Consider the following 27,813-nt stretch of genomic DNA (forward strand, 5'->3'; position numbering starts at 1 on the left):
ATTCTGATCCCTGGGAACCTTCAGCATATTCTGACAAAGTCAGGTTGCTGACCTGAGAAGGGAATTTCACATTAGCCCCTGATTCTCAGCATCCCCTGGGACCTCGGAGCTAGGGGCTCAGCCACACCCTCTCCCACAGCAGGCTGGTCTCTGGGAGCCACCAGGGCACCTCTCCAACCCTGGGAGAGGGGGTGTCTAAAATGCAAAGAGGCCAGAAGTGAAGCGGCCACCCCTGATCCTTCAGGAACCCTTGATTCCTCTGCTCTCCTCCTCTGCCCTCTCTGGTCCGGGCCTCTTCCTTGGATTATTTTAACACCCCAACCTGGCTTCCCACCTCCACTCCCGGGCCCTCCAGCCATCCTGAGTGTACACACAGATGAAGCTCTATCCTGCCCTGGGACTGAGCATGGCTCCCCAGTGCCAAAGCATTCAGTATCAGTCCCTCACCCGGCCTCGAAGGCTCTCCAGGAAACGCCCCGGTTGCCTCTCCAGGCCTAGTCTCCACTGCCCCACCCACAAACGTTCCCCATGGCCCAGTCATACCCACTCCCTCCTGCACCTCCAGGCCTTTGCCCTTGCGAGCTCCCCAGTTGCACGAGTAGCCTGTTTCCTTGGTTCATTCCCACAGTCATGGACCTGGCGCTGCCTGTGTTGCACTTTGTGGCCGAGGTGACTTCATTCAATCCTGAGTTTCCCACGGACTCATGGGGCCACTGTGCTGGGGCCGGGTGGCCAGGGCAACCACTCTTCTGCAACTCTTTCAGCCACATACAGCATCAGTCCCCTAAGGACAGGCGCTGTGCCCTCTGCTCCTAAGATGATCGCGGCCCGTTGGTCCAACCCTATTCAAACTACAGCTTATCACGCACTCTGCCAGCTCCTATTTAAACTCCTGCAGTGCCAGGGAGCCCCCTTCCTCCTCTGGCAGGACTACTGCAATAGTTGTCACTCAGTCTGTCTCAGTCGCTGTCTCAGCTCTCCATCTCTGGGGATAGCCTAAAATTCTAAGGATGGCAATTAGATGGCAGGTATGCCACCACCTCCCACTCCTGCGCCTGTGGCAGGCATCAGTAGTTGCCCATCAGAGCACTCTTGCCATCTGAGCCTACCCGCAGCTCCCGCCAGCCCTCCAGCAACGACACAAATCAGCTACTACTCGAGAAAAACTCTTTACTATACCTAGACACAGGTGGCCAGATTGAGGGCGGAGAGCCTCTGAAGCCTGGGTCCTCCTCAGTCTTAACTGTTCTCGCAATCCCACGGCACCTGGTGTCCAGCAGGTCCTGCAGTTGGAGCTCGGTAGATGCTTGCTGGGGTGAGGGCTCCTGCTGGTCACTTGGCCGCCAGCCAGCTGTCTGTTGAGCGCCTCCTGCACCCAGGCCCGCCGCTGGGGTCCCTCGTGCTGGGCTGGGCTCTGAGCTCAGCCCCCTTGAGAGAAGAGCCTCTTTGACGCTCTCTGCTTGTCTGCTCTCCTCTTGGCTCTGGGGGCGGGGTCTGCATAGACAGACATGCTGCCCGGAGAGGGTGCTGAGCCCCCAAACACAGCTGCTCTGCCTCTCATCACTTCTGTTTGCTAAGCCGGGTCATAACTGATCCAGCCAGCTCCAGCCGGTGGCTTTGGGGGGATTAAGGCAGAATGACGCAAGCATAATTACATGTCTCTCTGCTATGCATAGCTCTCTTAATGGGATGTTTGCATTCGGCCTCCCTGTTTAATTGATTAAGTTTCCTGAGTACCCCACCCCAACTGGGACAAGGACAGAATGGGCAGGCCAGAACCTTCCTTGAGAGAGAGGAACTGCGATGGACACAGAGCTGGGCAGAGTTGGGTCCCAGAGGATCTTCAATAGGCCCAGGGCTTTAGAACGATTTGTAAACTTGATTTTCCCTTGCTTCCCTCCAGCCCCAGGCCTCGTATCCACAAGGGCACCATGGGGACAGAGGTTATGCCACCTCGGCCAGAGTGTCTGCCACCATTAGGTGTAAAACTACAAAGCAAACTGCCTTCTAACCGAGTGGCATCCAGTGCCCCCAGTGAGGGTTTTCTACTCTATTCTGCCCCCAAATAGCTGCAAAGACCAGCGTCCTGCTACGCCTGCCTTCGCGCACGTGACACATCTCGTTGTCCTTCCACAGATGCCTAGGAAACATCTCCCTCGCTCCAGGCCCTGTCCTGGGCTTTGGAGGGCATCTGGCCCCAGAGCTGGCACACGCTGAGACCCAGTGAGCAGCTGGGTGCCCAGGTCTTCCCCAGGAGGCGGGAGGCCCCCCAGGCTCAGGGTGACTCTGTCCCAGGGCAGGACCTGGCCCTAACCCTAACTGACTTCCTCATGGCGTCTGCTCCATCCCAGGCTGGCTTCTGCTGTGCTCCCTGGGCCGTCTTTATGTTCATTTTCTCCCTCCGCATTTTCCCTTCCAGCTGTGACGGGTTTGCTAGCAAATGGGGAGGTGGCAGAAGTCAGGAGACTGAACACCTTGGGGTCTTCCTCTGGGAAGGAGGGAGGCAACAGGGTTGCCAGAAGTGTTGGCTCGAAACACATTAGCGATGACGATACTCATGAAGGATGGGAAGGAGACGAGGAGGTTGCTGGCGTGGAGAAAGGATGGAGAGACCACGGACTCAGCCTCCTGTTCTCCATCTGTCTGTCCATCCAGGTTGGGGTGTGGAGTCCTGCCGAGGGGCTTAACATCACGGAGGTTGCCAGAGGCCGAGGCCCTAACGTCACCGACTCTCTGACGAACAGGTCCCTCATCGTCACGACTGTGCTGGTAAGAGCTGCAGCCCTGCAGGAGGGGCTGTGAGCTGGGGCGGGCTGGCCGTCGGGGTTGGAAAGACCTCTCCATCACCCCACCCAGCACAGGCCAGGCATCTCTTATGAGGCTGCTGGGAGGCTGGAAGATGGGGGAGGAAGGTGGAAACATTGAGGGTCCCTCAGAAAGCCCCCAGCGAGCAGGTGGGAGACAGCAACGCTGCTCGTGGCCACAGGCCAGAGACCCCAGGAGGTGGCTGTGAGCAGCCTCTTCCCAGAGGCAGAGCAGGCCAGCCCTCCTGCCTGTCTGGGACCTGCTTGGCCAGCCCTGCTGCAGAGGCCTGTGTGTTTGCATCTCACTCTCACCCAGTCCCCGAGCCCCTGATGCCTGATAGGAACTGTGATGGGTAGAAGGAAGGAGGGGTGACCTGCCTTCTGCACCAGGACTTGGGGTCCACCTCTTCCACCCCAGTTCCCAGGAAAAAGGCTCTTCCTACTGGTCCCCCCAGCCTGGCAGGTGCTGGGAGCCCACACACGTGCCACCGCCCACAGTGTCCTGTCCCGAGTGCTCCTGGCCACGGCTATGACCTTTCTCCCTGCCACCCTCCCTCCACTGCCCAGGACTGAATAGTGCTTCCTTCTTCTGACCATTTCAACCCAAGGAATGGCTTTTGGGGTCTCCCAGGCTCTGTGAGTCTTGAAACTCAGGGCGAGCAGAAGGACACCCAGGCTGCTAGCCTCCTTTGGCCAGTGCTGTGCCCACGCCACGTGCACCAGCCCCACCTGGAAGGCCTCCAGGGTGTCCGGAGGCTCAGGACTCACCCTCTCAGAGACGTAGCACTGCTTTGGGGGCCCAAGCTGGGCCATGTAGTGGGGAGGCAGCCTGATCACAGCCCGGTGGATTCTGACCAAAGGCCCTTCGAGGACAATTTTGGCCCTGGTCAGCTTCTCCTTATAATGAAGCAAATATGATTGTCAGGACCATGTGCTGAGGTCACTCTATACCAAAAAAGGGGGCTCAAGCTGGTTTGGCCAGGCCCTACTGGACGGTCCTATGCCCTCCCTCTAGGGCCAGGTATGTGCTCAGTGGCTGGGTGGTGGACACCATGGAGGAAGAAGGGATGTAATAGCTAAATCCCACCCTCCCAAGAATCTAGTGAGCAGCAGACTCCAGGGGCACCATCAGCTTCCAGGGAGCAATTGTAGCCTATGGCTGTCATCCCCAGTCTCCAGGCTTATGACTATTAAGAGCATCCACGTTAAAGCTGATGGAGACCTAGCAGTTCTGAACATGCTGCTGATAGAGCCAGAGGAGATGGCTGGGGAGACACCTCTCAACACCCACCTTTCGGGAGTGAGACCCTCACTGGCATCTTCCCCAAAACCAGACATCCTGCCTGCCTGATTGACATTTTGTTAACTAAAAAAATATAAATATCAAGCTATAAAACCAGTAAGTCGAAAGATCTCATCAGGAACAGGGGAAAAAATTATAAAAACAAAAAATTTAGAGATGAAAAATAAAATAAGGCTGTAGTATATGACACGGAGGATATAGCCAATATTTTATAATAACTATAAAGGGAGTATAACCTTTAAAAATTGTGAATCACTATCTTGTACACCTATAGCATAATAAAAAATAAATGAAAAAGAATAAAGCAAAAAATAAAGATTAAAAAGACATGAAAAGAGCAAAGGGATTAGAAGGAAGTGTGATGAGCAATTAAAGGAATATTAATGTGGATAAAAATAGAAAAGATAAAAGGAAAGTTGAAAGAGAACAAAATAAAGGTGAAAAGGAAAATAATAAAGAGAAAAATGAAAATAAGGAATGAGATTAAAAGGAAAGCTACCAAGACAGACAAAAAAATAAAATAAATAATTAACAGCTCTGGCTAGAGAAGGTGAAGAATGTAAACCCAAAATGTCAGAAAGCAAAAGGACGAAAGTGTGAGAAAGCTAAAATATAAAAGGGTAAAAATAAACTAATAAAAAGGCGGTCAAAGATTAAAAGCAGAGCTGCATACAATGCGAGATATAAAGAAAACACTTTTCAGAAGACGAGATTGAAAAAAGGTAAAACAGATGTGCTCAGAGAGATTAGGAGAGAGAATTAAATGAGTTGAGTTGATTCAGCCACAAAACAATGCTCTAACGGTAAGAGGGGAGCTAAAGATAACATACCAAAAGGGTGCAAAATACACACACCTTCAGTGACCACAGGGTTAAATTTTATTAAAGTGACAGCAGCCCGGTTTCAAGGGCATAAGACCCTTCTGCAGAGCCGCAGGGAATTTATCTACAGCTGCAGAGGTAGAATCGCGCAGCTATTCTGTGCTCTTCTCACAGTTTCTTGGGCAATACTGGAAGCTTCTTGCAAAGGTCCTGACCTGCTGCACTCAGGTGCTCACTGAGGGCCCCGCCCACAACGTCCAGCGGGCTCTCAGCACCCCAAGGAAGGAGAGAAGCCCCGTTGGCTGGCAGCCTGGACGCAGCTCCATCGGTTCCCCTGCCCTTCATCCGGGCAAACGGGAGCCCAGGAGCTCTTGGTGACACGCAAGTGTGACCAGGACACAAGGGCCAGACTGTGACGGTTAAGAGACTCAAACCTTTGGGTCTGAGTCCCGGCTTTACTGTTCACTAGCTGTACGACCCTGGAAAACTGCTTAGTCATTTGGTGTCTCTGTTCCCCATCTGCGAAAGAGAGGTGATAATAATTGTCCTTACTTCATGGAGTTGAGAGGATGAATGATTAATAACAATAAATGGCACGGAGTGTGTGCTGTCTAAGTAATGGCTGCTCTTGTTATTATTGATTATAAATCCAGTCCCCAGTAAGCTCGGGTTTTAAGTAAGCAGAATGAGAGTTCTCGAGAAAACCTCTGCTTCCATCCACAACCAGGGCCCTGAACTTCACTGAAGATTGACCCCTGACCATGGTCACAGAGCTTATCTCTGTCAGGGTGCATTATAAACTCTGAGCTTGGACTTGAATGTCTTTAAGGCCTGGTGGGCATTCCCTGGCTCACCACAGACCCCACCATTCCATACTGCTTACTCCTGGCTGCTTCTTATACAGGCATTTCCTGACTGGTCCCTGCAAGCGCTAGGGTTTGTGACCTCCTGAGCCCCTCGTAGCTCTAATCTCCTGCTGATACATAAATCTCCACATCCCAACCGCCACCTCAAGGTCTGAGCCCTTGACCCTGACACTGTGATAGTCCCCTACCCCTGGGCTCCTTTGCCTTGACCTCTGACATGGCTGCTGACCCACTTGAAGCAGATGTCCCACCATCCTCACCCCATTTTGCAGGGTCAGATACTCGCATGGTCTGGGACTGACCCATGATCCAGCTTCCTCCAGCCCCACTGTCCAGAGATCATGGATGGTTGGGTCTACTTCTTCCCTGAGAGAAGCCCAGTCTTTCCCGGCGGCAGAGCGGGGACAGAGGATGTGACACACAGCCTTTACACTGGTCCCCAAGAAACTCTGTGTCCAGCTGAAAATGTCCTCGGAGTCTCCTGAAAGTCTCAGCATGGTCTGCATGTCCCAGAGCCCTGGGAGGGGTTGGTCAGGGTACAGTGCTCTCAGCTTGGGCTTTTGGGGACAGCAGCACCAGTGGTGGGGAGTGTCCAGCCCGGCCCAGCCCAGACGCTCTGGCTGAAAACCCGACCCCAAGCTTGGCAGCCTGAAAGCAGGGCCAGCACCTCCCACGGAGAGCACTGGCCCTGCCTCTCTGGAAGTGTGTTGTCAGGGCAACAGTGCTTTGAGTGACAGGCAGGTACCAAGCCTGGGTGCAAGAACATCCCCCAGCTTTGCCCTGGAGAACAGGGCTGGACCTGAGACCCTGATGAGGGGGTCTCTCCTCCTCTTCTGGTCCCCGGAATCTGGAGCGGCAGAGAACACAGGGAGATATGGGGGCTGCCCCCAAAGCCCCCTCTCTCCTCCTCCATCCTGAATCCCGGGGTTAGGTGCTAAGGTCACATTACCCTGGACAGACAGATGGACAGAGCCCGGACCTCGCCCTCTCTGACCCGTCAGAGCCACGGGCTCTTCCCCCTTCCTGAGGCGGAAGCAGCAGCAGCAGCAAGAGGCTGGAAGCCTGCCCTCCCCACCCTCTCCCTGCCAGGCCCCAGCTTCTGCTCAGGTTCGCTCTTCCGTGAGCTCGTGAAAAATTCATCTGCCCAAAGCTCTGCTCACACACCAAGAAAACACACTCAACTCGCTCTGGGGGGGCCTGCTTTGGAAGGTTCAGGGTTCTTGGGGCTGCTGAAGTGAGCAGTGGTGTCGGCACGCGTGTGGGCACCTGTGCAGGTGTGGGATTGGCTACACACAGGTGTCTGGACAAGCACCGTCCGGTGTGTTTGTGCCATGTGCGCATTGTAACCCATTGAGGTGCAACTGCTAGGCAAGCCGGACCTGCACACCTGGCACAAGAGAGGAGAAGCTGGGGAGACCAGGATGTGGGCCGGGAGAACCATCCCAGGCCAGGAGCCACTCTAGGCTCCACCTGCTGGGAGGACTGGACTCCTAATGCTCTGTCCTGGTTCTAACTGGCAGAAGCCGAGGCCTGGGGGCCAGGGTCCTTGGCTTCCGTGTCTGAGCAGGTCAGACCATCCGAGAATGCGGTGTATTCGTGCCAGCGGCATTGTGTGCATACACAGCGCGTGCGTGTGCAGGTGTGTGTTGAGATGGCCTAAGCCAGAAGGGGCTTGGGAACAGAGCTCTTAGGTAGGTAACCCTTGGCTTTCCCCACCCCCGCCAAGGCACCCTCTTCCAACTCCACAGGTCCTGTCACTCGGCTCTCACGCCGGTGAAACTAGACTGAGAAACTAGACTAAAAGCCCTAGCAATGAAAAGTAGGAAAAGGTTCTTTTTCTGGCCTCTTGTTTCCTGTGACTTGTTGCAGAGAAATATTACCCCCATTCCTACGGCTGTTCTCCCAGAGCAATAGGAGAGAGCGAAGTCATGAAATTGAGGGCACCTTCACTGAGCAATCGATTAGCAGCCGAGAGAGCTTGTGAACTGGCTGTCTGGACATTTCCAGTAATAAATTGTGAAATAGTCCATGAATAAGTAGTTGGCGGAGTTCAGAATTACCCCCTAGGAAATGTTGCAGGTCTAGAGACACATTACTAAGGCGAGCACCGTTTTAATGCTCTGGGCTTTGGCTGTTAAATATGTATGCCATCCGCAAAGCACTTCCTGAAATTAATGGCATTTTACAGCTGCTCCAAAGGCAGCGTATTTATATGAAGATGTATAGATTCTGGGGCTGGGGTGGCTTCGCAAATGAAGTGCTAATTTTAGAGGATAGGGCCTGGGAGGGTTTCGGAGAGAGGGTCAGGAAGTGAGCTATCTCAGGGACCTTTCCTGAAATAGCTTTCCGCTGCTAGCTATGATTTTTAACCTTTGGTGACATTGGGCATGGTCTCTAGGCTGGACAGGTCACTTCAATAACAGGTCACCCCGTGCCCAGAAAGATGATAATGATATTAATAATATAATGATAATAATATTGCAGTTTACATTTGCCAGGCACTAAGTGCTTTTCACAGACTGACCCGTCTTATCCTAACAACAATCCTGTAAGGTAGATCCTATTATTATCCCCATTTTACAGAAGGAGGTCGATTTTGCTTAGGAATCTCTATGTGGTTGGTGATTCACCTGGCAAAGAAGGTACCTTCTCTTTAATTCTTTCCTTGAGCTAACATCAGGGCTACCGGGTGCCGTGGTACAGTTCGTTCACTGCACAAGAGCATCTGACCTAACAGTTGAGATGGGATTGAAGCCTCACCCAGGCCCTCTCACCAGGCCCTGTGCCAAGGTTCAGGGCAGCACCATCCCAGAGATTAATTTGCAGGAAGGCAGGGTCCACGATAGCCTAAGTTCCCTTCCCTCCGTGTAGTCTCAGCCCCTTCCCCGGCACCTCCTCAACTCTTTTCTCCAAATTTGTGAGCTGCTTGCTTGGAGCTGGGGATGGGAGGCACCGACATTTAGCACGGAGTCTAGCCAAAGGACCCAGCTTTTCACCCAATTAGACTGAGAGGTGGTTTGCTCAGAACCCCTTGGGGATTCAGACACTCCCTTGCCCTTTCTCTGCAACATCCCAAAGGACTGTTGAAAACCGAGAATGAATCAGGCATGGGATGGGATTTTGAGAAGCAGCGCTGCGGGGGAACCAGGGCCAGAGGATCTAGCCCGCCCTCTGCAGCAGGAGCCTGGCAAGAGGCTGCCGGTGGGTTTCTGTGCCTGAGAACCCCTGACGAGGGCCCTTCACTGCTCAGGGGCCCACAGTGTCAAGGGAATGGCCCCACCACTTGAGAGAATGATGATGCCCTCCAGATGAGGTGTGTGCTCTTCCTATGGGCATGTGGGCGTGAGCTTCCCCCACAGGCGGATTCTGTCAGCTAAGGGTTGTCACCCATCAGCTGAAGGCTCGAGGCATTCCTTCACGAGGGGGTGCCAAGGTGGCTTGGGGGAAGGTTAAGGCCCAGAAAGAGGCCAAGGAGCTACAGGCAGGAAGGACTGAGCCTGAACTCCATCAGACTATAATTCAACTCTTGTGTGACCTTGGGCAACTTACTGAACTTCTCTGAGCCTCAGTTCTCTCATCTATCAAATGGGGATAATGTCACCTTTTTTTTTTTTAACATCTTTATTGGAGTATAATTGCTTTACAATGATGTGTTAGTTTCTGCTTTATAACAAAGTGAATCAGCAATACATATACATATATCCCCGTATCTCCTCCCTCTTGCGTCTCCCTCCCACCCTCCCTATCCCACCCCTCTAGGTGGTCACAAAGCACCGAGCTGATCTCCCTGTGCTATATGGCTGCTTCCCCCTAGCTATCTGTTTTACATTTGGTAGCGTATATAAGTCCATGCCACTCTCTCACTTCGTCCCAGCTTACCCTTCCCCCTCCCCCCGTCCTCAAGTCCATTCTCTAAGTCTGCATCTTTATTCCTGTCCTGCCCCTAGGTTCTTCAGAACCAGTTTTGTTGGGTTTTTTTTTATTCCATATATATGTGTTAGCATACAGTAATGTCACCTATCTTGAAAGCTTATGAGCCTTTTTCACTCTGAAAAAGAGTTTAAATCAATGCCTGGTGCATAGTAAGAACTCAGTAAATGATGAGTTTGCTGAGAGTTCAACCCATCCACCTCCGTTCCTTACTCTGTGTATCTCATACTGGACGAGGTCAGTAGCTTCTTTCCAAGGTTTTCCTGCCTCTACTCCCAGTTATTCTTCGCAGGGTTGCCAGGGCTTTATTTCTAAATGAGAAATCAGACAGTCATGCCCTTTCAAAGCCCTTCACTGGCTCAAAGCCCTTCACTGGCTCCCTATCACGTGGGAGGGAGGGAACCTAATGTGGGACAGCTGTCACCTACGCTCTGGACCCACAGGCCACCTTCTGAGGACCCCCTGCCCACTAGGGAGAGGCACCATGTGACTCAGGGCCTCTGGCACAGTGAGGCGGTTAAGAGCTCCTGCTCTGGGACCACACCGACTTGAGTCAAATCCTCTCTCTCTGGCAGCTGAGTGACCTCCCACGAGTTACGTTATCCTCGTGGATTCACTTTGTACATCTACAGAATGGAGCTACTCGTATCTACCCCCAGAAAGCTGAAACTCAGGCTAAGGGAGGCAATTCCAGCTACTGTCCACTGAACCCTCCTAATCTGCTGGGCTCTGCACTGGACCCCCACGGGCACCGTCTTGTCTGCTGATTTGCTGACGCCTGGCATGTGCAAATGCAAACTATCATAGTTATCAGGAATCACTCACTGGCAGGTCCTAACGCTGGGGACTAGATCCTTGGAAAGAGAGAAAGGTGTCAGGGAGCAGGGAGATCTCATCTGTTAGACAGGAGCTGGGGAGCAGTCAGGGAAGAAATGATGAAGGGCCTTCTGCAGCAGTGTGCTCACACTGGAGCAGACATCAGAACCCCCTGGAGGGCTTCTTATAGCACACCTTGCCAGGCCCCACCCCAGAGTTTCTGGTTCAGTGTGTCTGGGTGGGGCCCGAGAATGTGCTTTTCTGACAAGTTCCCGGGTGGTACTGCTGGTCTGGGGACCACACTTTGGGGACCACTGGCCTGTGTTGACGGTGCAACAGAGAGAGCGTGGGATTCAGAATCACAGTCTTGAGTTCGAATCCCAGTTCCACTAGTTTCTAGCTCTGTGATCATTGGACGATCAATAAGGACCTACTAAGTGCTGTGTGCACGTCAGTAGGTGGCCATCTGTGAGGCACAAAGTTGGCTCTCAGGAAGTACACTTTCCCTCTCCTGACTTAGCAGGCCATTTTGAGCAACCCCTAAAGATGGCTTAGAACACCCTTGCAGAGGACCTGGCCCAAGCTTTCTGGCCCCAGCTGGACCTGCCCCACCCACTCAGCCTTTGTCTGCCCCTCTCCCATCTGTCCCCGCAGGAGGAGCCCTTTGTCATGTTCCGGAAGTCCGACAGGACCCTGTTCGGGAATGACCGGTTCGAGGGCTACTGCATCGACCTGCTCAAGGAACTGGCCCACATCCTGGGCTTCTCCTACGAGATCCGGCTGGTGGAGGATGGGAAATATGGGGCACAGGACGACAAGGGCCAGTGGAACGGCATGATCAAGGAGCTCATTGACCACGTAAGTGAGGCGGGAGCACAAGGGACCAAGGACCTCCCAGGAGGCGTGGCCAAGTCCTCTGTGCACGTCAGGGTGGGGCATCCTGGCAGAGAGCGGCCCTGGGGGAAGGAGAGATGGAGACAAAGGAGCCACTGGTACAGGCTCACCCAGCACAGACTAAACATTGCCTGCCTTCCAGCTCAGGGCCTTCAACTTTCCAGAAGCATTTTCTATCAAATACCTGTTAATGAATGCAATGGATCTGTACCACCAGACCCCTCATATTCCTTCTCTCGTTTATCCTTACAACAACCCAGTGAGGTAGGTACTGTTATTACCACCCATTTAACAGACAAGGAAGCTGAAGCAGAGAGAGGTGAAGGTTCCCAGCTAGTAAGCAGTGGAGCTGGGACTCAAAGAATCTTTGGAGGCTCTCCGCTTCTGAAGCCTTGGGCTCTGACCTCTGCAGAAAGCCATCTGGCCCCAGGACCCAGGGCAGGGAAGGTTCACATAGTAAGTCTTTGCAACCTGGAAAACCTCAGCCAAAAGGATTACTATCACTTCGCCTCTCCAGGTACAGACAGGCAGCATCAGGGCCTTCTTGTGTTAGCCCTCCTGCGCCTGTCAGAGGGGAGCTGGGAAGGGAAGGACGCTGGAGCTCAGAGCAAGAAGGCTCAAGCAGAGCCTCACTGGTGGAGTCATTTCCTCGGCCCTAGGAAGCGGGTCTCCCAGGGAAGGCTGGCGGCGGAGACTAATGGTAAAGAGCATGAACTGGGGCTGGATTTGATTCCCACTCTCCCACTTACTAGCTGTGTGCTCCTGGACAAGTTTCTTAACCTCTTTGTGCCTCAGTTTCCTCAGCTGTAAAATGGGAGTGATAGTAATAGCCCCCTCCCCCACGGGCTGTTGTGAGGACTAAGTTCACCCATGTGTACTGCATAGTTAGTACCGTGTCAGTACTTGCTTCTGTTGTTTTTATTTTTATCATTACGGCTATTCCTTTGAGGCCAGGGAGGGGGCTTCAGAAAGTCCCTTTTTCTCCCTGAGCTCATTTCCTAACTCAACGGTGAGAATAATGATACCTGCCCTGTGTTCTTCCCCACTTGTTGTCAGAGGCGACAACTGGTGGGGAAACAGCTCCTAGATGGCGGAATTCAGTCGAAATGGGAGGGAGTGGTGTTGTCACCGTTATTGGTAATAACTGTAATTATTATGGAAATTAGTCAGCAAGCCCCACAGGCATCTCCATTTATCAGCTCCCCCCTCCCTCTGAGCTTCATGAGTGGGGCTCTGGAGCGTGGGGCTCCGGGTGGGTTCTGAGCCTGTCGCTTGCAGAGGTGAGGTGGGCTGGGGAGGAAGCGGGGATCCCATGGACCGTGGAGGCCACATGCAGAAGTAAATGAGGCTGATGCCAGTCTTGCAACCCACAGCATCCCCAGGGGCCCGAGAGCTCTGCAGAGCCATTTGCAAAGGGGTGGATTAGAAAATCCAGCAGCAGCCAGACCTTCCTAAGCTGACCCTCAGCTGGAGAAAAGAGGGGGGTCTCATCCCTGGCCTCCATGCAACCCGGTATCCATCAAGACCGTGGCCCCTGACGGCACATGCGGGCACCTTGTTAAACCCGATTCCCTACAACTGATGAGCCTGTTAATCCTAGCTTGGTGCCATTTTTAATAACATCGTAACCATTTATTAGTGTCGTCAAGTAATTAGTCTTCTCACTAGCTCATAGAAAGCGTGGTAAAAGCTTGGCAATATTATTACTTCCTTAGTAGGGATCTGAACGAAGATGTAAAAATGATGAATGCCCACCTTTGCAAGGATCTGCTCCCCGAGGCCCATTTGGAGGCCCTGGATGGAGCCTCTGACCAACAGGACTTAAGTCCTTCCCTGACACTCTGCTCATCTCTGTCCCATGCCACAGGCCTTCCAAGGAGCCAGGGTTATGGGGGAAGATAGGGTACCTAGAGGGTGTGTCCCTCTCCTGCTCACATACTTGCCTTCCCCAAAGTTGCCTCCAGCTATGGGAACAAAAAAGGTGATTGGACAGAGCAGTGATTTCTCCATCCATCACCCCATCTCTCTCCCCGATCATTACTCTCTCCATCTTTACTTCCTGCTCTCTCTCACTCCCCCTCCCCCGAAAGTCTCCTACTCTTGTCCCTGCCTTAAATTACTCCCGTGTATTTTAATGACTTTGGAATTCAATAGAGACGGGTTCAAATTCAGGGTCTAGCACATTGTAGCTGACAGTGGGAAAGTTATTGAACCTCTCTGGCCTCTGTTTCCACCTCTAGGAAATGGGAATAATTTTAAAAGCCTTCTGCCTAGGGTTCTTGGGAAGATTTAATGAGCTACAGAACAACACGCTCAGCACACGGGAGCTATCCTGCTCCTCCCCATTTCCTCCTGTCTAAAGTATGCACATAGGGCTTCCCTGGTGGCGCAGTGGCTGAGAGTCCGCCTGCCGATGCAGGGGACGTGGGTTCGTGCCCCGGTCCGGGAGGATCCCACATGCTGCGGAGCGGCTGGGCCCGTGACCCGTGGCCGCTGAGCCTGTGCATCCGGAGCCTATACTCCGCAACGGGAGAGGCCACGGGAGTGAGAGGCCCGCGTACCGCAAAAAAAAAAAAAAAAAGTGTGCACATGGGTGGCCGTGATGGCAGTGGGAGAGTTGGCCCCTCGGCCAAATTGGAGCCTCAGGGAACTGACTCATACTGATCAGACTCACGGGGGATTGAGGCACACCCAAGGCATCACCCCCTTTCTACACTGGGGGCCTTTCCTGACACCTACCATCAAGAGCTTCTGTCCTGGCACCACGAGCCTGGGATCCTGCTAGGGATTATGGAGATGGAGCCCTAAGTATGGAAAGCCTGAAGCCAAGAGGGCACGCTGCTGCTGGAGAAGGGGGCAAGAGACAAGCCTTGAAAAGCCTTGGGTGCTAAAGTGAGGAATTTGGTTTTAATCCTGTGAGCTACAAGGCACAGCTGAAAGACGTAGAGCAAGGGCGTGACATCAAATTGGGACTTGTGCTCCGGGCTAAGCTGGGGCCAGTCTGGAGGCCAGCACTGGGACCTGGGTGGAGGAGAGCATGGTGGCCTCCAAAGGTTGTGGTCAGAAAGGAGGAAAGTAGATGGAATAGGATGGAGACATGAAGGTAGAATTGATGAGGTTGGTGATTGGCGGCATGAAGGAGGCAAGGAGAAGGGAGGGAGGAATCAAGGACAAGTTGTGAAATTCTAGCTTGGATGGCTGGGGCGGTGGTGAGGTCATCCCCACAGGATTTGGTAGAGGTTCAGACATCATGTTGGGATTGGGGTCTCAGGAGGTGGCTGCCGTAGGGCTGGGCACTCAGAGGAGGTGGCAGGGCTGGAGGTGGAGGTTTGGAGTCACGAACACAGCCTCGGGGGAACCTTGGGACACAGACAGAAACAGAGGCAGGGATTGCTGGGGAGAAAAGAGAGGAGGACCTGGGGTGGGACCCTGAATGGCATGGAAGTGTGAGGAGGGGATGAAAAAGAGGCCTCAACAAGATGCCCGAGCCCGCAAGGCCAGAGAGGAGGGAGGAGGGCCAGGGAGCATGGGTGATGGAGGCCAAAGGAGGAGAGGCTTCTGGGAAGGCATGGACACAGGGTCTCAAGCAGCAGGTGGGGAGGCGGAGGGAGACGAGGTTGGAACAGCATCCACGAGTTGGCACAAGTGTGCTCTCCTGGGGCTACAGGGTCAGGCCCCACACAGGCTCCTTGAACACCCCCGGCCTGGTCTCTTGCAAGCTTTCTTTTCGGAGGCCAAGGAGTCCTGTCCTGGCTGCTCTCCCAGGCCTGTGAACAGAGAGGGGGAGGCGAGGATGAACGCCCTCCAGGCCACAGGAAGCCATTCATTCATTTTTTTTTTTTAATTTTTTTAACATCTTTATTGGCGTATAATTGCTTTACAATGGTGTGTTAGTTTCTGTTAGTCACTTTCTATAACAAAGTGACTCAGTTATACATATACATATATCCCCATATCCCCTCCCTCTTGCATCTCCCTCCCACCCTCCCTATCCCACCCCTCTAGGTGGACACAAAGCACCGAGCTGATCTCCCTGTGCTATGTGGCTGCTTCCCACTAGCTATCTGGTTTTTGTTTGTTTGTTTGTTTTTTGTTTTGTTTTGTTTGTTTTTTTAACATCTTTATTGGGGTATAATTGCTTTACAATGGTGCGTTAGTTTCTGCTTTATAACAAAGTGAATCAGTTATACATATACATATGTTCCCATATCTCTTCCCTCTTGCGTCTTCCTCCCTCCCACCCTCCCTATCCCTCCCCTCCAGGCGGTCACAAAGCACTGAGCTGATCTCCCTGTGCTACGCGGCTGCTTCCCACTAGCTATCTACTAGCTATCTGTTTTACATTTGGTAGTGTGTATACGTCCATGCCACCCTCTCACTTAAGCCATTCGTTCTTTTATCTCGAAGTTGTTACATCTCACTAGAGCATGTAAGGTGTTTTGCCTGTCTCATGGAGGCGGCTAGACCAAGATGGCTGAGACAAGGAGTGGTCATGGCTAGCCCTGGCGTGTCTTCCCTTCCCCTGTGAAAGAAATAGCACTGCCCAGGTGTCCCTCTCTGTCGCCGTGTAACACTGAGAGCAGAGCAGAGAAGGTGGCACAGCTCCAAGGACCCATTTCCCCTCCTGACTCTTTTTTCAGACAGACAGTGCCTTTGGACTGTGCTGGCGCTGCCCGCACCTGGCGTGGGGCTGGGCACGCAGAGCAGGCATTGATGAACGAAGGATGTATGAATGAGCATGTAGACTAGCACACCATCCCCAGAGACACGGCTATGGTGTCATGACTACTGAGCTTCCCACCCAAGGTGTGCGAGCAGAGGGTCTGGTGTCAAGGCCGTGACCGACCCCGTCACGCACTGTGTCCCCTGCCTTCCAACCAAGAACCAGATCTTAGTCTGGCCAGCATGCGTGGGTCTTAGGAGGGGCCCCAAATCCCTGTTTGGGTGGCCAGGAAAGGCTCTACCCAGCCACCTCCTTCAGGCTGGCCAGTGCACTTTGAAGCAAGGCATGCTGGGAGCTTACCTGGGGTAGGTCAGAAGCCTGGATGGGACAGGGCAGGTGAGGGCAGGGAAGCAGATGGACTGAAAAGGTAGCCTCTTGTCAGGGCAGCCAGGTTGCCCAGAGCAATGACTGAGGAGCTCTGGGGAAGCTTAGGATCTCCCTGAAGATGACCCAGTAAGCAGGTGAGGGATGCAGGAAGGACTTGGGCTACATTGAGAGTCACTGCAGGGTTGTCAGCTGCCGGGACCCAGCAAGCAGAGACTAGCCTGGGAAAGACCTGGAAAGAGCCTGGCAGGAGGTCAGGGTCCAGATAACCAGTGCAAGAAAGGACAAGGAACAAAGCAGCAACAGAGCTGCAGGGGTGAGGGGGTTGCTGGAGGGAAACCAAGGGTGGAGGAAGCAACGGGAAGAAGCTGGCCCTCCCGCTGAGGATCATGCCTTCCTCCCTTCCACAAAGCTTTATGGAACCCTATCTCAGCCTGGGCTTCTGGAGGGCAGAGGCCGATGAGGTTCAGACGCTACTACTGCGTGGGTTGGGGGGTGATGCCGGGGAGAGTCAGGGCACGGAAGAGGGGCAGAGGGGAGGGAAAGCCGATATGAGGACGCAGCCTTGAGCTGGTCACCACTGAGTGCTACTGATCCAAGTCTGCACCCCAGAAAAGCCTGACAAAGTGTGTCTCAGGACCACCTCTCGGGGTGAGGGGAAAAGGGGGAACAGGCTTATCCACCGGCACCTGACGTTCACGCATTTCTGGGTTTGGCAGGCATGGGAGCCAATCAGGGCCCTGCAGCAGCGTCCACAGGAAGTTATGGGGGAAGCGGGGCAGGAGAGACAGGAAAGAAGGGGACAAGAGGTGTCCAGGTGGCCAGGAGGTGACATGCTGGCAGCTTGTGCCTGCGTGAGGTTGGTCGTGGCCAGAGGGTCTGACCTGGTGCATGAGACGGGTGAGCCAAGCACACATGACGGGCCAGACCCGGGGCGGTGACTGGAGGTATAGGAGCAACCAAGGTCAGCGTGGTTCCTGCCCCTCTGGGAACAAGCAATGAATCAACCAAGTTAGATTTCAGTAAAATTTTGATCGGTGCTGCGAGGAGGTATATGTACAGGGGACTTTGGGAGTGTGAAACAGGGAAATGACTCAGGCTTCCCTGCAGAGGCGACTCTGGAGCTGAGACTTGAAGAATGAGGAAGAGATATCCAGGGCTTAGATGGGGGTACCGACCTGGGTGGGGTCTCCGAGGTTGCTGAAGTCTCCGCCCTCATCAGGGGTCCTGCAGGGCTGGTCGGACCGTGCCGGGGCAGACCCTGGGTGGACGCCGGCCTTGTGGACAGGCAGGGAGTGGAGAAGTGGGCATCTTACAGAGATGCGAATGGAGGTGCCATGAAGCGGGGAACGCCAGCTGAGCTGTCCTGAAAGACAGCCCTGTGGGGACTCAGGAACCGGCCATTCTCCCAGGCCTGGGAAAGGCACGGGCTTCATGTCTCACTGCCGGGCATCCGCTAGCTCAGGAAGCCTATGTGTGAAGCACGGGTACACGACCCCTCGGTCAGCACTTAGGAATTTTCTAGCACCTGTCCCATGTCTTTAGATACATATGGGCTGTTCCGAGGTTATCGGTGGCTACAGTGCTGATTGTTAAGTGTAGCGCTGGCCGGCTGGTGGGACATCAGTGGACACCACCTGTGACTCAGGGTACCCCCCAAAAGAATTGCAGTGCACGAGGCCCTGAAGGAGGGCTCGCTGGGTGACCTCTTCTAAACCTCAGAGGGTGGATCTAGCCAATGCTCCCACTGATTAAGGGATTCACTTGTTCATTCAATTGGTTCAGTTAAGCCCCATGCTAGGCACCGTGGATACAGTGTGAACTAAACGGTCAGGATCCCTTCCCTGAGCCGCAGGATCTTACATTCTAGTGGAGGAAACAGGCAGGCAGTCATCTATGAATGTATGAATAGATGTAAGTATTCCACAAGAGGAGTGTGGCCAGGTGAAAGAGCTTCCCTGGCTGGCAGACTGGCGCCTGAGCTGAGAGGCCCTGCGCATCAGAAACCAGTGGGGAGTCCTGGAGGAAGGTCCTAGAGACTTGTGAGAGGTGGGAAATACCTTCCCTGTCCTCCTAGTCATCAGCATTCCGAGAAATCCAGGGAAGGGGTCTGGGTCATTTCTGGCTCCCTGGCGGGTAATAGAAAATGGTACATGAGGGACAGATGAAGGAGGACATAGACTTGGAAAGATGTCGCCCAACATCAGCCATGGCCTTTAGACTGTGCACTCTGGTCTCCCAGCCTCCAGGTAGGCTGGCAGATGTGACGGGAAGATCTGGTGTCTAAGACACCACCATTACCTCACTGTGTCCCACCTTCCTCCCAGCCGGGGAACAGACCTTGGTTCTGGCGTATAGGCATTGGACCCAACCCCTGTTTACAAGGCCAGGAAAGGCTCTGCCCAAGTCCCCTCTCCCAGCCTAGAACAGGGCACTTCAAAGCAAGGCATGCTGGGAGCTCACCTGGGGGGCAGGACAGAGTCCCAGATGGAGTGGGGCAGGCTTGGGGTAGAGGAAACAGATGGACCGCAGAGACGGCCCCATCCCCAGGGCAGCCAGGTCGCCCAGGGCTGCCACTGCAGATGCTGTGGAGCTGAAGCTGTCACCAGGACCTGCCTGAGGAGAGCCATGAGGACCAGTGAGGGCTATCAATGAATGCTAGGGACCACTGATAGGTCATAAGTAAGGGTACCCATCAAGGACAAGGGCACAGGGTGCAGGGTCCAAACACTGGAGGGAGGCTGGTGAGAGACAGGCAGGCTGTGCCGGACCCCGGCAGACTGGCAGGGGTCAGAGTGACCTCAGGAAGAATGGGGGAGCTGAACAGGGAAACAGAGGCCAGAGCTCAGCCCGTTAGGCTGGAGTAAGGGTTGATCAGGACTCTTGGGGGTACTTTGATGCTCAGTCTTCCAACAAAACTTTACTGAGCCCCTTCTTTTTGCCTGCCTTTGTGCTAATCCTAGAGATACATCAGTGAGTGAAATAAATGTAGTCCCTGCCCTCCTGGAGCTTATATACCAGCAGAGGAGCTAGATATTAAGCAATGACTTATAGATCAAAATTCATGTGTGGTAAGGGCATTGAGGACCAGCACAGGGGCTATGGGAATGTACAACTGGGACCTCACAGCCCGTGGAGGGAGGGGGCTCCCTGCCCCCAGCTCCTTGGGCTTGGCTGGTCAGGGCCTCTCTGGGCAGATGCCATCTTCAGGGCCCTGTGGGATGGGGAAAGAGAACCCCCAGAGACAGGAGATGGAGCCGTGGGGCGTCCATCCCCAGGGCCCTGTGGCTATGAAGCAGGGAGGACCCGCCCATCCTTCCTGGAGGACAGAGGCACAGCTTGGAGCCTTTTGGGACTCAGGAATCACCAGTTCTCCAAGCCAGGGAAAGGCACGGCATCATTCCTCACCATCAGGCCATGAGGTTGCTATCAGCTCAGGAAGCTGGTTTGTGAATCACAGGTGTTGGTAGTTGACCCATCCGCTGGCACTCATGAATCTACTAGCACTCGTTTCCCCTCTGTTCAGATGTGTGGGTTGTTAAGGCCATTGGCTGCCAGGCTTATGTCCAGGGCCTTTCAAGGGGCACTGTGTTTTCTTAAGCTTGGAGAGGCCAGGGTTCATCAGCAGATACTGTCTGTGACTGGCTTTGCCCTCTTAGAAAGTGCCAGGCGCCCCAGCCAGCTGGCTCTGAGGACACACTTGCTGGGTGTCTCTCCTAAACCAGCAACGCCCCATTCATTCAGTCCCCAAATCTCTACCGAGGGCCTGCTGTGAGCCAGACACTATGCTAGGTGGGGGGAATAGAATAGTGAAAAGACACAGGCTCAGGCCCGGCTCTCATGAGCTTATGGGCCAGTGGGGGGAGAAATCACCCAATACCTCTAAAATCACAAATAAGATCAGTGCTAGGACAGCAAATACCTGGTGCTGTGAGAGTCATCACCAGGGAGGCCTGATTTCACCTGGGGATTTTGTCTGTGGAAGTGATGTTGGAGCTGAAATCTGAAGGAGAAGCAGGCATTAGCTCAACAAAGAGTTCAGAGAGGAAGAAGTTCCAGGTAGAGAAAAATACCGTGCAAAGGTCCTGAGGTGAGCATGGACTGGAGGGTCTGAAAGAAGCAAGTAGGAAGAGAACCAGGGGAAAACAAGATGGGAGGTAAGGCTGCAGAGGCAGGCAGGGCTAGATGTGCACTTTCCAATTCACTAGCCACCAGCCACATGGGGTTATTTAAATTTAAACTTAAATTAATTAAAATCAATTGGTTAAATTAATCTAAATTACTTAATTTAAAATTAATGAAATCAAAGTATAAATTTAGTTCCTCAGTTATACAAGCCACATTTCAAGTTCCACATGTGGCTAGTGGCTACCCTATTGGACAGTGCAGGTACAGAACATTTCCATCATTGCGGAAAGTACTATTAGACAGCACCAGGTAGGTCGTGAATGGCTTAATGAACCCATAACAAGAATTTTTATCTGAAGGGCAGAGGGAAAAGTCTTGACGTATATTAAGCAGCATTGGGAATCAGAAAAGATTCTAGTTGGAGAAACAAAACTTTGGGAAAAGACTGGAAGGTGAATTCCATGGATCCCACACACCAGAGATGTGGGCAGACAGCCAGCAGACAGAGCCCTGGGGACAAGTCCTGCCTATGTGGCAAGAGTGAGACTAGGTTTCTTGGGTGGCTTTGGCAGTAGAAGTACAAGGACCTGGAGAGAAGTTGGGGCTAGTCAGCACGTTCCTGTAGCCACAGGGCTCCCAAGCCTAACCAGGTGATGTGAAGTGTATGCTGGGGAGACCCAGGCAGTCATGGTCAGAAGGCAGAGTCAAGTTCAGGTCTCTGGGAATGCAGCGTGGGCTCACGCAGGGCAGGGTGGGTCCAACCGTAAGGCCTGCCTATCAGAATAGGACAGGTGCAGGGGCAGGGCTGGCAGTGGGAGGTGCAGGGAGTTGCAGGCACCCTGCCCAGGGTCCTAGGTGGCACGTGTGTGAGTGTCCTAGGGCTGCCACAGCAAATGACCACAAACTAGGGGGCTTAAAAACACAGAAATTAAAAAAAAAACAAAACACAGACATTTATTCTGTCTCAGTTCTGGAAGCCAGAAATCAGAAGTCAAGGTGTCCACAGAGTCGGTCCCTTTGGAGGGAGCATCTGCTCCAGGCCTCTCTCCTAGCTTCTAGTGTGGCTGGCAATCCTTGGCATCCTTGGCTCGAAGTGGCATCACTTCAGTCTCTGCCTCCCATCACATGGCCTTCTCTGTGTGTATCCGTGTGTCCTCTCTTCTTCTTATAAGGACACTAGTCATTGGATTTGGAGCTCACCCTAATTCAGTATGACTTCATCGTAACTTGATGACTTCCACAAAGACCTAATTTACAGAGCTTCTGGGTTGGTGGACACGGAGATGTGGGGAGAGTGGCACGCCCAGAGAAAGAGAGAAAGCATGGAAGCTCCGCACCCTTTCCCGCATAACTTTCCCTGTGTATCTTCTTCATCTAGCTCTTCCTGAGTTCTATGCTCTTATAATAACCAGTAACGTTGAGTGGCTGCACCATTTTACATATCCACCCACAACCTACGAGGCACCCCGTTGCTTTGCATCCTTATCGCCACTTGGTATTATCAACATTGTTTTCTTTTGGCTCTTCTGATAGGTAGGCAGTAGTATTAGGGGAATTTTAGACCACTTGGGGAGTGTTGCTAGGGGACATATGAGGGAAATACGGTGACACAGAGAGTCTGAATAAAAAACAGGCTCATGCCAGGAGCCTTCCACAAGGCTGCACATTCAGGAGAGGGTGTTTGCACACTGATGGCTTTAGGGGCACTCAGCGGGAGTCAGGGAGAAACAGATCTATGCGGAAGTGGACATGCCCACTGAAGATAGAGAAAGTGTGTCCTCCCTAGGCACAGCCCCAGCTACGCTACCCAGGAATTTCTCCAAGGTTGTTTAGTCCCAGTGGCAATTAATAAAATACTGTTTTAGGTGGCGGTGAGCGGGGGAGCCTATTTCCAAATAAGGTCACGTTCACAGGTACCCAGGGTGAGGACTTGAACATGTTTGGGGAGGGGGTGCCCAATGCACCCCACACTGCACATGGCTGGTATGGTAGAGTGGTAAAACATCGGGGTTTGAGGTCACGGTGAACTGGGTCCAAGTACTGGCCCAGCCACTCCCCAGCTTGGAAGGTGGCTACGCTCATCACCGTGCCACGAACGCCACTGGCCGCTCACCAGCTTGACCCCTCCTAGCCTGACGAGGCACAGTGCCCTCACCTGGAATGTGGGGATCGTGTTTAGTGCCTCGTGGGGCTACCGGGAGGGCCGCATAAGGTAACGTAGGTAGGACACTTAGCAATGCTTGGCGTAGAAGAAGCATCTATGAAAGATAGTAGTTCTGACTATTTTAGCTATAGCAGTCCGCAAGCAGATTCCCTGGGGGATCCCCAACCGAGAGGCGGAGCACATAGATGGGGAATCTGGTGGGGACCGTACTTGGGAATCCAAGTAGGCAGGTGCCAACTGGGCCACCAGACACAGGTAGCAAGCTGAGGCTTGCCAGGTTTCGCTCTGGGGTATGAGGCTATAGCATCCCACCAGCAGCCAAAGTGCCTGGATACTAAGGGCAGAAATGTGGAGCTGTAGCTGGTTAAGTCATTCTTGCCTTCACTTCTGGTTGTGGAGACGTGGTAAAGCAAATGGTGCCAATTGACCTTATGTAAGCATGGAGGAGAGCAGGACAGCTGGAGACAGGCGGGTGCTGACAGATTCTTGGGAAGTGGAGAGCTGCTTATGGGGATGAAGTAGTGTCCTGGAAGAGCTGTCCTACCTGGTCCAGAGGTTTATTTTTTTAAAAAAAGGTATGGAAAGGTCTTCAGTGAGGCAGAAGGGGTAACAAATCACCCATAAGACCAATGAATGTGTTGCACAAGTCAGAGGTTTGGTTTGTTCAAGGACATGATTACTGTAAATATGAGAGCAAAGACATTGGACCTTCTGTGAGCTTCAGTTTCCCTCCATAGATAATACGGGTTGGAATAGATGTTGCTAAAGGTCTCTGGTCCAGCTCTGACAGCCTATGATTTTATGAATCATCCTCAAAGAAAACTTGCACAAGTGGGAAGAGCCTGCCAAGATTGGGCCTTTCATTCTGAGTAATGAACTGAAACAACAAAGGCTTGACATCTGTTCAGCTCTTTCAAGGGAAGTTGGACAAAATAAGCCCTTTTTCAGGGAAATCGTAACCAACGGTGAAATGTAGTATTTCCTGCCTAAACCAAAAGCAAAGTGGAGAACTCCAGCCTTCCTGAAGCCCAAGGGAGAACACACATCAAAACTTCCTGTGAAGAAGGTCAGGTTGACCAGTTGTCTTGCTGCTGTAGGCACAGGTGCCTTCTAACACCATTAGAACCCAAGAGCAGAAAGGCTGGTGGGGAGATTCTGAAGGTTCTGAAACCATCTGGGGGAAGAAAGAGGGCCTCTGGCCCTGTGGCTGGCTTCCTCGCCACTCCTGGAACACTCGTGGTGGGAAAGACATTGACTGCAAACACACTGACCCCTCAGTTACTAACACTGTCATCCAACCTGCCATCAAAAGCCCAAGGAAGATTTGCCACCATTGACTTTGAGGTTCTTCCCAAGAATCCACTACAAGCCCCAGAAGCCATTCCCAGAGACCAGTTCCAAATGCATTCTGAACAGTGATGATGACTCTGGAGTCAGAACAGAGCCTCCCAAAGCAATGTGCTTTGAAGGGGCAGGGCTAGGGGAGGCCAAGTTCTAGAATGATGTCATGCCAACATTATAGAGGATCTTAGAACTTCAGGACTGAAAGGGACCTTCCAGAATGTCCCACCCCAGCTCCCACTCCAATTGGAGTCCTATCCACAGCCTCCAACAGGGGCCCCCTTCACCAGAAGCTCCATGAGAGCAGAACTGGGTCTCTTGCTCACTGGTGCACAGTAGGTCTTGAGCAAATACACATTAGTCCCTCTGCACCTTCCCTGACAGTTCTCTCTCCTTTTGTTGCTTTCCTTTGTGCACACCCTGAAATGAGAGGGCTCCAGGGAGCTAGGGTGGCAGCAGCTGCCTGTGGCTTCTTCCTCTGCCTTCAAAGCTAGGCAAGTTCCAGCTCACACATTTAGAAGCTTACAAAAGGAAGGTCCCAGTATGAAACATCCCTTGTAATAGGTCCCTCCTCCCTGACTTTCCCAGGTTCTAAGATTCACCGAATCCTTGGGCTCCTAGTGTCAGTAATCAGCCGTGGGGGCTGACATTAGAAGGAGAAACATTGGGGTTATGTGCCAGTGCCCCCCAGCCTGGAGCAGTGCCCCCCAGCCAGTGCCAGTGCCCCGCAGCCTGGAGCACCTGCAGAGTCATTTAGGAGCTGGGGCTCTACCCATACCAGTCCTCCCTGTCTTGAAGTTTCATTTCAACTTGGTTGCTGGTTCCTATTCTAGGATCGGTGTAGTCAGAGATGTGTTAACAGCTACCACTTAGAAAACAATTTGATTAACGTCTGTCTGCGCTACCAGACTATAAGCCCCAGGAGGGCAGAAACCACGTCTGTGTGGCTCAGCTGCATATCCCTAGTGCCTAGTGAAGCTCACAAAACAATTAATTGTTTAAATACTCAGTTAATTAATTAAGCTGGACCAAGTCAGTGGATGATTGCCTAGAGACTATTGTTTGGAAGGGGGTTCTCAGAGGCAGCTGCCGCCCTTAGCAAAAGGGTCTTTAGTGCTGGTCTTTAGGGCTCAGCCTCTCTTTCTGTCCTGCCCCACCCGAGGAAGGGAAGTGATAACTTGGTTCACATTCTGGTGTGTAAATACCCACAGGAGCCCAAGGCACAGCCTCTCGGAGGGACACATTATTAGTTAACAAATATTGCAAAGGCTGAGATGGGGCTGGGGAGTAGAGAAACAAAGCAGTGAGTCAGCCAGAGTCCCAACTGCGCTTAGCGACTCATAGGTAAATAGGCAGATATGACACAAAGACACACGGCTGCACAGCCTGCCATTTCAACTGAGCAGGTTAGGACCTTACCATGGGACAGCGCGAGCTTCATGGGAGTTTAGAATTGGAGGGTATCAGGGAGGGCTTCTTGGAAGACATAGCCTATGCAAAGGAATATGGAAGGCTGTGAGAGTTAGACAGCAGGAAGAGACATTCTCAACAGGGCACCGTGTGTGCAAAGCATGGAGGTCAAGAAGGGAATGTAGTAAACAGGAAGCAGCTTAGTGGGGCCTTGTGCAAGAGGAGAGCAGTGAGGAAAGCCTGCAAAGATGGAAATGAGAGATGGTAGATTTTTAGTCAGAAAAAGCTCAGACCAGAGATACAGACCTTTAATCATTCCCCTCGTTAAAACTGTGATGGGCTAAGATTGGTCAACTTATGGGCATCCCTAGCCTTCCCCAGTCCCTTCCCTTCCTCCTCTGCTCTGTTCTCTTGCCTCCCCTCTCCTATTAAAGAGGGCTCTGAAGTTGCCTGTTTAGTTTCTCCCCCACCCTTTCCCTCCAAAGAGAGTATTATTTTTGCCCCACTGGTTTTGGGGGCTTTGAGGATGTATAGAATATCCAAACTGGCATGAAGCATGCAAGAAGTAGATAGGAGAGGAAACCAGATATAAATAAGGGTTGCTGTGGATTCTGTGTCCTCTTCATGACCTTTGATAGTCACAAAGAGAGAACACCAGCTGTTTTTAAATGTTTGAAGATTGCTGAACTGTATTTGAAAGGCACCATTTTGAGAATGGACCACATGGGTTACAGCTGCAATAGGGTTCCATTCTCTGCATGTTGATACCACTGTCCTTTTCCTCAAGGCCATGAGCTCTTGGAGAACAGGGGTTAGATCTAATTCATTATTGTCTCCCAGCACCCTGGGCATGGCCTGGCCCGGAAGAAGGGTCAGTAAATATTGAAACTAAAGAGTGGTGAAGTGATCCAGGGCTCAGGCAACACAACAGACTCCACTTCACTCCCTCGTCTCTCCTCCCTTCAAGAAGGGGTGCTCTGTCCCCTGCTAGCCTTAGGCTTTGCTCATAGTCTGTCTGTCTCTCGTTGCAGAAGGCAGATCTGGCTGTGGCCCCCCTGACCATCACCCACGTCCGCGAGAAGGCCATCGACTTCTCCAAGCCCTTCATGACCCTCGGTGTGAGCATCCTCTATCGCAAGCCCAATGGCACCAACCCCAGTGTCTTCTCCTTCCTCAACCCCTTGTCCCCAGACATCTGGATGTACGTGCTCCTCGCCTACCTGGGTGTCAGCTGTGTCCTCTTTGTCATCGCCAGGTAAGGGCAATGCCTTGACCAGAGGTCCGGCCCAGGGTTAGAGGCTCAGGGAGCCAGGCAGGTCCCCCCATCCTCAGCAATTGGCACAGAAGGCCCAGGTTCAGGCCACTGCTGTACCTGCTCTCCTGCCTCCCTCCGTGAGGCTCAGATCCTTTCATATCCCTCAGGGATCATTCCATGGCCTCTGAGCTTGAATCCCCCAGTCTTCACCCTGGTCTGCGTCCATGACTCTGAGAGGCAGCAGTTGTATCCCAGGTCCTATGAGAAGGAGAGGTTAAGTCACTACCCAAGGCTGCACCACCTGGGCCAGGCACCCAGTACAGCAGACCCAGGCGCATTGGGTGGCCCAGCAGGTAGCTTGAAACTTGGCAAACAGACTGTCCATCCAGTCCACAACAGCAGGGGAAACAATGCCACATAAACTCACACGCATGCACACATGCAGAAACTTGGCACACGCATATACCTGCCTCTAACACGTACTAGCAATACCCTTGCATATTTAGTTGTTCACATGAGGTAGACACAGCACATCCTTACTGGTGGGTGGTAGGGAGAGGTCACTAGGAAACAGGTTTAGCTCAGTGTTTACTGAGCGCCGTCTGTGTGCCAAGCGCCATGCTCTGTCCTTTACAGCCAATTATCTTATTTAATTCTCAGAGCCTCCCATGAAGGGGAGACGTCTGGACTCAGAAAGGCTCAGTACGCGCCAAGGCCATCCTAGCAATAGGGACACATCCGGCAAGTGACCTCAGGTCACCAAGTGTTTTATCTGCAGCCCACATCTCTGGCCACCTGGACATGCGTGTTCTGTTCCCGCCCCAAGCTGGTGGCTCCTGGGCCCTCTGCCTCCTGCCTCCAGGCTCCAGCCCCAGCCCCTGCCCCTGCCCCTGCCCTGGTTCTTTTTTCTCTAAATTCTAACACGGTGTGAAGCGAGACTTCTCTGGAGAAGCAGTTTGAGATCCAAGGACTTGGTGTTTCGGCCTTTTTCTCTCCTGAGTCTTCTTTGAAAGCCTTCCCCCAACCCTGCTTCT

The 27,813-nt window shown here is 52.8% G+C and overlaps 1 protein-coding gene across 2 annotated transcripts in view; it reads left to right on the plus strand.

Annotated features, from left to right (window-relative positions):
- GRIK3 (glutamate ionotropic receptor kainate type subunit 3) overlaps nt 1-27,813 on the plus strand; it is a 239,892-nt gene that overhangs the window by 183,234 nt on the left and 28,845 nt on the right. For both annotated transcript variants that reach the window (XM_033422124.2, XM_004266449.3), the window contains exons 9-11: nt 2,656-2,769; nt 11,195-11,398; nt 26,556-26,779. In XM_033422124.2, the coding sequence (XP_033278015.1) occupies nt 2,656-2,769; nt 11,195-11,398; nt 26,556-26,779 (542 nt within the window). The remainder of the gene's footprint in view (nt 1-2,655; nt 2,770-11,194; nt 11,399-26,555; nt 26,780-27,813) is intronic.

Source organism: Orcinus orca, chromosome 1 (genome assembly GCF_937001465.1).
Source record: "Orcinus orca chromosome 1, mOrcOrc1.1, whole genome shotgun sequence".
NCBI lineage: Eukaryota > Metazoa > Chordata > Mammalia > Artiodactyla > Delphinidae > Orcinus > Orcinus orca.